Source organism: Pomacea canaliculata, linkage group LG8, assembly GCF_003073045.1.
Source record: "Pomacea canaliculata isolate SZHN2017 linkage group LG8, ASM307304v1, whole genome shotgun sequence".
Classification (NCBI taxonomy): Eukaryota; Metazoa; Mollusca; class Gastropoda; order Architaenioglossa; family Ampullariidae; genus Pomacea; species Pomacea canaliculata.
In genome coordinates, this window is record NC_037597.1 from 3787714 (window position 1) to 3799767 (window position 12054).

Sequence of the window (12054 nt, forward strand, 5' to 3'; positions counted from 1 at the left end):
CCTCAACGTTTCTGCCCTCGCTACATCTTTGTCTCTGGGAAGTTTGTAGGTAAAACGAGAGCGAACCACGTGTATCATTTGCTTTTATCTACCGTGCATTGGTTAGTTGGATTTGTCCTACTCAACTAATTGATGAGTGACCATTGGTCAACCCTTAAATGGATAGGATCATCCCGCCTCCGTGATATTAAAATATTGGCCCTCGTTATTTGGTTTGTGAGTAAAAGAGCTCGTGTGTGTGTGTGTGAGAGAGAGAGAGATTTTTGTTGTTTACTTTGGGAAGCCAGCATACCTGTTTTAACTGTAATATAAATTTAATATCATATAAATAAGATGTATAAGAGACAGGTGTAGTTTATGTATTGAAGGAAACAACGTGCAAATGTCAGAATGAATTTGAGTGTTGGGTGCATGTGAATATCTAGGATACACTGTACCCAGTTGATGCAGTCTTCATGCGCATGTCTTCCGTGCAGCTGCCATTTGCAGAACTAGAACCGCAACTGCACCACTCACATCAAAGAAGTTCATGTGTCCATTTTCTTGTGTAAGCATGTCATTTCCAAAAGTCTCCCTAACACTACTCATTTGAAGAGTTGTAAGGGACCGAGCGTCTTCGTTTGTCGATGGCATCCGTTTACTTGACAAAAGAACTTATGGTATTTTTTAAAATTAATTTCTCAAACATAGTCGACAATGTGTTCGGTAAAGAATGCCACTCAAGGCATGTAACTGTGCTGTAATATATTGTCTCGGGGACAATGGGTCAAGATTCATCCCTGTGTGTCCCTCGGCTGTCGATGACTACCTCTGTGAACTTGTGACCCCACAACATTGTTAACAATGAGGATTCATCGACTTTCTTTGTTCCCGTGCGCCATCGATGTGTGCTTCGCATGAAGCTACTACACTGTTATTTTCCATTGCTCAATATCAATTATATTCCGAGTACACAACTAGCGATTAAAAAAAAAGAAATAGAGAGACTGAAGCTTTGACCTACTCGCTTTACTTGTAGTTAAGATGCAAGGGTGGCAAAGCATCACACGCACCGTGTAGTGAGATTGTCAATAGAACTCCACAGAACTTCCAGAGGAGGCAGATGCTTGTGTTACCATCGGACATTCCAGAGACAGAAACCTGGATATTCCTCAAAGACTTCAACAGTCCATCATGACAGTGGTCAGTCAAATTTGATGAACACTTTGATCGGTTATGTCAATTTTATTTTTATTTTAAATGTTTAAGTGTTAAAGACCAGAGATTGGGAAGAATCTGGACTAAAAAAATATTTATAACTAAAGTCGCACAGATCTTTGTTCTTTAACCTCCATCTCATTTCAAGGAACTGCTGTCGGGGGAAATCGCTCTAAAGGAATTTGTCTCATCGTCATCGTTAATCATTAAAGAATTCTTTTCATCGTTTCTGAACATAGCAAATCTGCCGTATTCTTTCGATAATAATATAAACTATGTAATCATATCCCTCAGAAATCAGGAAATTACTTGAATTTGCTTTGTTGTCGACAATTTCAATTTCTTTTATAGGGAGGAAAATATTGTAGTCAGACAAGAGAAGATGCAGTCCTGTTGTGTTGTTTACATCTAGAAGTTAAAGCAGTATATTCGTCGAAAACCACAAGGAAAAAAATTAATAAAAACGTGAAACAAACCAAAAAGATTCACACAAAGATGTTTTCCCTATTTAAAGTTTACTGTATAAATTATTATACATTTTTTACAAACTCCTTAATACTAGAAAATTCTAAGTAATCAGTTAGACTAGACTTTCTTCACAAATATTTACGCTTCTCCTGAGTGATTTCGACTGTCAAACAAACATGTTTCTCAAAGTCTGATGACAGAAAGGTTACTTACAGACATCTACTACTGGTCCTGTAGTTATTTTAAGTAGCACAAGTCTTACATCCTTACATACACCACAGCACTGTCTTTCGCATTTTCCGTTGCACGTGATAACCTGCTCTCATGTCGCCATTAATGGGTTTAATAAACTCGAAAATCGGTGAGTTTGGAGATGATTTATCTGGCTGGCTAGCCTGCATGTAAATGGATAAATAAATTGATCAGTTGGTGTATTATCTAAGCAATATTTTTATTACACAAAGTGGAAATACTGAGCCCAACAAAGAAATAATAAAAACGACGAGGACGATAATGATTGTTGATGATGGATGATGATGATGGATGGATAATGATGATCATGGATGATACATGGGTGATGGATGGATTATGGATGGATGGTGGATGATGATGGTGAGGAGGAGTAGGAAGAGGAGGAGGAGTGCGTACAACACCTCAGAAACATTCATCTTTAATAATTTTAAACAATGATTATTGTGGGACTCGGCTTTCCTCAGTCCGGTAGCGGGGTGAGCGACCCCAGTTTGTGTGCAGGTGGCGGATAGAATGGCCCCCAGATATGGAGGTTAGCTGAGAGATAAGCTTAGTTCCATCTGGACGAATAAACAGTCGCGGACCAACGGGTGTTCCTACCAGGACGGAGTGAAGGAGCCGGTGGCAGTGCCACCCACAGTAGGAAATACTCCGTGTGTAGGACAAGTCCACCACCCAATAAATACCCGCGTTATAAGCTTTGGCTCTGGGGTGGGATTCCAGCAAATCTCCTAATGTCATTCATATCTATTTTCGACAACAACAAACAACAAATTCTCCTCCTTTTATTCAACAAAGAAATCTTTATTGATTGCATTTTTTCGTAATGTATCCTTTATTCAAACCGCCGTTTCCTTCACCAGCTTCCACGCGATCACTCTTTAGTTCGTGCCAAGTACATATACATATCATATCATCACGTAATAAAAATATTATATAAATAAGTATTTTAACAGAATCTACAAAAATAACTCCCTGTGTGGTTGTTGATGAACACACGAGTGAACTCAGATGCTGAGCAGTTCTTCTATTTTCACGAGTCTCCAACAGGGGCGGACTGGAGCACCAGGGGGGAGAGGTGATGCTAACAAAACAATAACCCCGTCGAACCTTTCTTATCTCTAAAACTCACGAGTTTGTCTCTAGACCGCTCAAACTACTCATTGGTTGGTTGGCTGTTTTGGCGGAATAGTGCTTCCATCTAGAGACGATTTCGCATTTTTGAAAGGGGAGAGAGAGAGTGGGGGTAGGGGACCAAAGTACCCGGAGAAAACCTCCGTCGGCCTGCCTGACAAACAGGTGTCACCTACAGAGAGTGTCCTGACACGAGATCTGAACCAAGACCTCCATTTTGTGGGACATGGTGTAAGAGTGAGTCTTAGAACTTAGAACTATTTGGTGTTGATGCATGGTGTTTATGTTGCTAAAGATTTAATACTTTTTACGTTAAAAAAATCATAATTTGTTTATATAATACTATATAATTATTGCTTTGAAAACAAATATAGTGAATATTGTAGTGTATTTAGTTGCTAGAAACTGTCTTGTTATAGTACAGCTCGGTTTGACATCAAAAATGTCAACGGATGTGTTTAATTAACATATGGTCTCAGTTCTGCCATTGGTTGTACCCTTGACAATATAAAGGTGTCCATTTATTTTTCTGATATCAGTCTTTTACTCCAATCTGTGCACGGTAATGTTTGTAGGTATGTATATCGAGAACGGGTAGTTTTTATTTACTAATATTAGTTTTTATCTGAGAAAATTAAAGTGTACACCTTCAAATCGTTCCTATCAGGATCTGGTACTGATGAAACGGGCAAAATTGTGACCTCTCTGTGGACGTCCACTTCTCATGAATCATTTTAAAAGTGAGTTTAAGAATAAAAGTAACCTGAGAAAAGTGCTATTTTAATAAAGACTTGATTATAAAATGCTAGTAATTTTATTCGTGATTGTTTAATTATATATAGTTTCGTACTGATATTTTAACTTTAACAGAACGATGTAGCTTGACTTAGCAAGAATGGTTATAGGTACATTTTGTACTTCATTTGAAAGCACGGGTGTGTGATCCTGAGAAGAAAAATACTGTTAACGATAGTAAGTACACTATAGTATGTAACAGATGTAACCTCAACCTTTGTATACCCGAGACTTCACGAGACCCCATTTCGATAGCTGCTTACGACTTGAATAACAAATATTCCCTTAAAAGACTTGCTCGGCTTATAACTTACTTTAAAAAAACATAAACAGGTGTTGATCAACATGTTCATCACATAAGTGGAATATTTTGAAGGTGCCTGATCATATCACGACTCTTTCAAACTTCATCACGGTGAAACCATGCTGTTTGTGAAAACCGAAATTAAAAGATCGGTTGAGTTCATCTGTTCATCTGGTTGTAGAGAAGGGCCCTGGAGAGAAGTAGCAGAACTCCGACTGCTGCCTCTTTTATTACAGTTTCTTATCAATCAGCAGAAAAAACACACAATCAGGACCAAAAGTTCTACATTGTTCACCCTTTCCAACAAAGCTAACCGAAATCGTCACGCACGTGCATCGAGGGACGGATGAAGTCAGTGAAGTGTGAAAATACCCTGTCATAAGAATTTAGTGAGTCTATAAATAGAAACATTTCATATGTCCCAGATAATGCTGGAAGAGGTGTTTAAACAATTTGTTTATCATGACGAGAATACAATGAAGCTGACGATAAGGACGATGGAGTAGGTGGCAATGGCAGTGCAGCTGCTGAAAAGGATGTAGGTGGTAGAATCTCTAATAAAAGTATCTGAAAACCTTTCTTGATTTGCAAGAATGTTCTCTTAAAAGCGAAATATTTAAACAAAGTAAAAAAAATTTATATTAGAAGAGACTGTAAATGTATTTTCATGGAAATTAAATCGACAATAAAAATAAGCAAGCGCCAGCGATTCCTGAGTATTATGATTTTTAGTAATAGTCTTTACAGTTGTGTTTTCTGACATATGTCTTAACCCTTGACCTTTATGTGGTACTTTGACCTGACTCTTTGTTTTCTAGTTCTACGATTTCATCAAGACTTCTGAAACACTTTGTTTTCTACCTGTGCGGTTTATTGTTTTTGTAAAAGATTTGCAATGTTTTATGAGGTGGGGATGAGGCATGAGGCGAAAAGCCTAATCGGCGGACAAGATTTTCTTTCAAGTTGCTTTACTTTTATATTCGTACCTCCATTGTAATTTTGTCTTTCGCGTTAACCATCATGTAACGACTTTACATTGTTTATATTATCTAATCCCTTCATTAATGTGTTGTTGGTTGCTACGATATGAAAGTTTCTCTGTCGTGAGTTTGTAAGTGTGTGACTGTAATGTATGCAGATTTCAGCTAATGTCAGAATAGAGCTTTTTACCATGCAACACCACCTATCTCTGGCAGAACATTCTGGCAAACTCTGCCCGGTACTTGCTGCCTGTCAGGCAGTAGACATAGAAATTCACGGCTTTGTTACAGAAAAGCATCACAAAGCTGAGAGACAGCATCAGTTCGTTAGCCGCAGCTATGTCCTCATCACTGTCCTGTCCGTGAGAAAACTGCTTGGCATAGTTTACATATACTGCAGACGGAAGAGTGAAGACAACGAAAGCGATAGAAACGGCGATGAGGGTGACCGTCATCGACGACGATTTCTTCTGACGACTGCGAAGATGAAGCGAGTGCTCGGAAATTAACCGCCGCTTTGCTTGAATCAAGGATTGGCTCACCTTCCAGACTAGCACGCAGTTGGCCGCGGCCAGAAGACAGAAGGGTAGTAAGGATGAGAAGAGTGTGTCCACCCAGCCGTAGTCATCGTCGAAGAACATCTCGTAGTCGTTGCTGACGTAGCTGAAGAAGCACTCAGCCGTGCCGTTGCCAGGGCTCGGGTGGACGGTATGGCCGTACAGAATGTGAGAGTTCAAAACAACAAATAAAACAAAGAGTGTCGACATCGCTGACCTGGCAAACTTTTCGTTGCAGTGGACGTTGGCCTTGAGAGGCCACAGAATGGACGCTGCCCGTTGAAAGGTCATGGTCACTAAAATGGCTGCCGAGAAGTGAGCATTGAAGTAAGCCAAGAATACCCGCGCTTTGCACAGCCAATTAGAATACAGAAAAATATCGAAGCTGTTGAGAAACCAGAATATGGGATCACACCACAAAGCTACCAGATCGGATAAAGCCAGAGCCAGGAAGTAGACGGACAGTCCAGACCCTGACCCATCAGTCAGTCTGCGCTGGATTAGTACAATCATGATATTTCCGAATGTTCCCGAAACCATGGTCACAGGAACTCCGATCCTCCAGATTAACAATGAAGCTAAGTGAAGCTTCGGTGAACTCATGTTGTAATTAGTGACACAGCATGAGAATTTAAACTAAATCCTGCTTTGAGGAAAAAATATTTCTTTGTTCATTTTATGACTGTGAGCTGGATTTCCATAGACGACATTGTAACACGAATATACTTTGTTGGTCGGCTGCCTTTCACCGCTCTCTCTCTCTCTCAACAGTTTTATTCTGGAAACAGTTCAAACAAATACTTATTTGCTTGATAGATATAAGCAAACAAGTGTTATCGGCCCTAAATATCAATTGTGCTGCTTGTTAAGTAAGTAAACATCGTTCTTCCAGTTAAATTATGTCTTCCGCATTAAACTTATTTAGTTTTTATATTAAAATAATCATTATCATTTTAACCACACACTCGAAGCAGATATTTTAATTTAAAACCTATTTTATACAAATCTTTTAGTACTTTTAGGTAATATTTTTTAACATTCTCTCCATCTCTACCCACCTCCAACTTCCCTCTACAAGAATTGCTTCAGCAAATAAAGATTTTGATAAGAGGCGAACGCAAGCACTTATGTCTAACAGACATCCCGTGATTTCCTTCCTGCTGGCTGACGGTAAACATCCAGATACTGACTTTAAAATTAGCAGGTATTTTAATTGGACACGAGCAGGTATAGTACTGATTACAAACGGTCCTTGTCAATATATCAAATTTGTCAAAGTATTTGGGGACGAACTCGTAATTAAGAAGAATTCCAATGCGTTCCTTGTTTGTTTTTTGTTTATTTATTTATTTTTTTAGCCTCGTAAATTACTTTGGGGACCTTTGAAGATGGCGTTCGGTCTTTTCTGTGATTTAAATATTGACGGAGTCTTGCAATCAAATATGAAATCAGAATGAAATTTAGGAGAGATTGGTGAACCTCGACTTTTCGCTAGTGCACACAGCAAGTTTATTTTCACGAATATACAACTATCATGCTTTTAGTCTCAATATTTAGTACTTTATACATTATGCTCTAAGCTAGGAAGACAAGCCATTGGATGGCCGTGCGTCCAAGTTACAGTCTGCGGACGACAAAGGGCATTGCCTTTTTATACTGTCCTGGTTTGTCTAGGGTAAGTAAAGTAGACAGTGTTAGGAATGATAAAACTAGCTAGTGATAGTCTTAGGTAATATTAGTATAGAACCTCCAGACGACTTCTTTAGAACAAATGTTTTTACTTTGTAGTAGCTGACGTGGAGTTAATATTCAGCGAGTGGTGCTGGACGTAGCGCAAGAGCGAGGAGAAAGCAAAAGGTCAGCAAGGTGAGTGACCTATACCCTGAAAGACAAAAAAGAAGAAACTGTAACCACTCAACCTGGTGTATAAGTGGTATGCTGAATATGTATATGTTATTTACATGTGAAAAACTGTTAATATATGTGTGCTCTCTGATACTCTCAACTGATTGTCTCGATCGAGAAAACAAGAAAAGTAGAAACGCCACCCTAACACTTGTCAGTATGTATTCTAGAATTCGAGAAATCAAGAAAATGATTTTATTTACAAGAAAGTATGTGTATATATATATGCTGATGGAGACCTTTCTTCGTGACACATAGATTCATCTTCATTGTAGAGCGCGCAAGAACATCGTCAACTGAGGCTAAGAGCACCTCTTTGATGTGGCCCGCGAGGGTTTTCACCTCACAATCCACAAGATTCAAGGCGGCGAATTTTCTCCCGACTTGTACCGGAAGCGGAATTCTTTTTCCCACCTGAAATAGGGAAGGGGCGGAAACAGCCACCCCCCTATTTCAGGTGGGAAAAAGAATTCCGCGCCCCGGAAGCGCGGGACTTTCCAACAACAGGTCGGTAAACTTTTCCCCACGACGATGGGTGTACTCAGGGTTGTTGGGACAACTGTTGAGTCACGTAGAAATAAATGCAACGAAAGGGAACGAGCTTCATTAATGCAATTATACTTTAAGCATTTTTTTATTTACATATTTCAGAAAGCATTTTATTGGCTCTATATACCATAATCAACGAAAAACATGCCTTGAAGGACAAAAGCTAATTTACAATAGTCTCTTTATTTCAAAATACAATTAGTGTCAGTAATTAAGCACTGAGAGAGGCAGTCAAATTGTTTATTCTGATATCACTTGCTGCGATCATTTACACTGACAGCGGAGCACTGAACGAGTCACTAATTTACATACTTTACATATGCAATAATCTGAGTGTACTGATTAAGTATCATAAATTTATGTTGATAAAGCTGTAATATCTCATAATTAGTTATCAAAGTTGCTCTCCGCTGGTTGTTAGTGTTCTATGAATGTCATTGTCAAACGATGAGTCCTAAATCCTGTAAGAATTCAGTCAAACATTTAAATGCCCTGAATAATATTTACAAGATATATACTTGGGTTGTAATAGTTATGCTATGTGGGACTAGCTCACGCCACCTAGTACACTAAATCCTCAGACACACAGTGAGCAATACACACAGTGTGACGAAGGGCAGAGTTGGAAACATATGTTAATTAGACCTTACTCATAAACAAACGGGGTCACGAAGTTGACCTTTGCGCGTGGCAATCTTGAGAAAGGAAGATACTTGGTCATAATATATCACTCTGACCTTTACCCAATCAGTAGAAAAAAATTAATCCTCTCTAGAAGAGGTAGAATAGTTCTAAAACACATTATCCTATAGTAACCTTTACACCTGAAAGAAGATGTTTGATAAACTTTTTTCTGTTTCTCGCGCTTTCTCATATTAGTCTCACGTGTTTCTCTTTCATGCGTTTCATGTAGTGACCACGATATTACTTTAGTAAGTGATACTTCAGCGGAACAATCAGTAGACAACATCTTTAACTTATTTTTTAATTTCAGTCATAATACACTTATAAATATGACCTCTTGCTGACCTTTTAGTGCTTGGGATGCACTGAGGTCCTAATTATATTTGCGATCCTGAGTCTCCGTCAAACTGTTGATTGCATTTGTTCAGCCGTGTAAGGATGTTGCGACTACATCAGGTTTTTGATGAAGGTTTGTTACTTAGGTTTTTACTTAGGTTCTCAAATATTAGACCTTATTATAAATTGTTTGACATTTCCCTAATTGTGTATAAAACAAGGAGATTGAGAAGCAGCTGCTGTACGTGTGCATATTCCGTTTATTTTTAATTTTAAATGAAGTTTAAGAAGAAATCAAAGTGTGGAGGAGAGTATGAGGTCAGCTGAGGGTTTTAAAGCTGAAGGCTGCTTTTTGTAAAAATAATTGTTGCACATCTTACTGTCATTTACATGTTTCACTTCTATGGTGGAGAGGCTGCTTTTCGTTTGAATACGCTATCCTTACAGGTTAGATATTTCCTGTTTTGAAAGTTATTTATGTTTTGTATAAATTTATTTATATTTAATTTATGTATGATGTTTTTTTATTTTGGAAAATTAAGTGACAGATTTTTGATGCAACTCCACTATATTAAGATTCATACAAATTGGATGCAGTAATCCAAACAATTATTTCCCTTGGCACATGCCATTAACAAACACTGTTTTTTTCTGCAGGTTAGACAGTAGAAATAAAAGTTAACAGTTTTGTTACAAAAATACATCACGAAAGCTTTGGCCAACCGTCACCGTCGTGGAAGACATCTTCTTTTGGCGAGCGTTGAATCCGAGGCGCGTAACCAAATGTCTGTTCCATCTGCTTCAAAGAGCCCTCACTCTTCAGACGGTTGCCAACAGCAACGAGAAAGGTACTATGGATGCTAAGAAGGCGTCCACCCATGTGAATGGTCGATTCGAAGAATGTTGCATAGTCGTGGTTGTAGGTGTGACGGTGGTCACGTTTGTGTTCTGGATGATAGTGTGTCCATACAAAATGTGAGCGTTCACGGGGACTAAAAGGTACAGATGTTGATTATTAGTAAATGAGCTAACGTTTTATTACAGCGTACAATGAAAGATCATGGTTTATATGTGAAGTTTAAGAGAAAATCAAAGTTTGCAAATGCAAGAGATCAAATAATACGTTAAAGCAAGAAAAGTCACTGAATAAAATAGTTTCATGATTAAGACATCCGATCTAACCATATCGATAGTTTTTGATAACTCAATCAGTGGACGAAATTGCTAACAGCTACAACAAACATACTGACCTCTAACCTTGACTTCAGGCATATGTCTGCTCGTTCGCAAAAATCATGAGACCACTGATATTCCCTCCCACGCGTTATTATGCTTATCAAGCTTCTTTTGCAGTTTCGTTTTCCTTATAAAAGACACCACTCTTATTTAAATGTACCTGATGCGTGGTTATGTAAAAAATATAATATTGCCTGACATTACCCTGCTTCTTTAATTGGAGGGAAGGCAACCCATTTTAGTGGGGCCAATTTTCATGAAGAAGCCAGCTTTGTTTGTCTTTGCTATCATTTTCAGGTTAGATATGTCCTGTTTGAAATAATGCTTTGTAGTAATTTATGAGTATGTAAATTGAATGCAGTAATGTAAACAATTATTTCCGCTGGCAGATGACGTTGACAAACACTGACCTGTACTTCTGACCAGTCAAACAGTACAAGTAAAAATTAACAGTTTTGCTGCAAAAGTACATCATGAAAGCTATGGCTAAGGTCAGCTCGTTGGCAGCAGCAATGTCCACGCTCTCGTCTGACCCTCGAGAGAACGTCTTGAAGTACGTCACATACACCGACAGGGGGAGCGTCAGGACGATGAACGTCACTGACACGGCGACAAGCGTCACCGTCACGGACGACGTCTTCTTCTGGCGAACGTGACTCTGTGATGCAGAACCGAATGTCAGCTTCTGTTCGGTGTTCTTCAAAGAGGATCTTAGTCTTCGGACCAACACGATGTTGGCCGCCAACAGCAACGAGAAAGGTAGGAGCGAGGCGAAGCAGGTGTCCACCCAGGCAAAGGTGGACTCGAAGAACGTTGCGTAGTCGTCGGTGACGTAGATGTAGAAGTTGGTAGAGGTGGCGTTGGTGACGTTGACGATCTGGTCGATGGTGTGTCCATACAAAATGTGAGCGTTCACGAGGACAAAAAAGATACAGATGCTGGTTACTAGTACACGCGCCAAAGTTTTGTTACAGTAGACACCAACTCGAAGAGGCCACAAAATGGAGACAGCACGTTGAAAGGTCATGGTCACCAAGATAGCCGGCGAAATATGTCCCGTTATATAAGCTAGGAAAGTTCTAATTTTAAGTATGCTTTTAATATTAAGAAAAATATTACACGAGTAAAGAAACCAAAATACGGGATCACACCATAAGCCCGCGAGGTCGGAAATGGCCAGACAGGTGAAGTAGATGGCGAGACTAGAGCCCGATGTATTAGCTATTCGTTGTTGGGTCAGAAGGATCATGATGTTTCCGAAAGTTCCAGAAGTCAGAATGATAGGTAAACCAATTTTCCACACTAAGAGGGAGGCTTGGTACACCACGCTCGCTTCCATATCGACACAGACAAAGCTTTAGGATGCGCGATCATCCCGATGAGAGGAAGGTGAAAGGTCAGAGCTCAGGAGTCTGAATACAGAGATGCACTGGTGTGTGGGTGGCCCAGCAAACTTCCCTCTACTCTACCCGCTGTCGACAGAGGGTAGCGGACTGGGTGGAGGGTTAATGATGGTAAGCAAGGAAGAGAAGACGAGATGAGCGCTGCCCTCACTGACAGGTGACCCCGAGAAAAGTCTAACACTTCTCTACCCACGTACCTAAAGGTTACGGGGCTACGGTTACTATCCCACTAACAGACTTCACGACTGCCTGGA

General features: G+C 39.5%; 2 protein-coding genes across 2 annotated transcripts; both read right to left on the minus strand.

Moving 5' to 3' along the window:
• Positions 1 to 5333: 5333 nt before the first annotated feature.
• On the minus strand, positions 5334 to 6681 carry LOC112570300. The gene has a single exon (XM_025248684.1). It carries the CDS (start codon positions 6288 to 6290, stop codon positions 5334 to 5336), a length of 957 nt encoding a protein of 318 aa, XP_025104469.1. The 5' UTR covers positions 6291 to 6681.
• Positions 6682 to 9864: 3183 nt separating this feature from the next.
• Positions 9865 to 11424, minus strand: LOC112570302. Its single transcript, XM_025248685.1, has 2 exons — positions 10808 to 11424; positions 9865 to 10153 (listed from the first exon to the last, which is right to left on the minus strand). Exons 1-2 carry the CDS (start codon positions 11422 to 11424, stop codon positions 9865 to 9867), a joined length of 906 nt encoding a protein of 301 aa, XP_025104470.1.
• Positions 11425 to 12054: the final 630 nt, after the last annotated feature.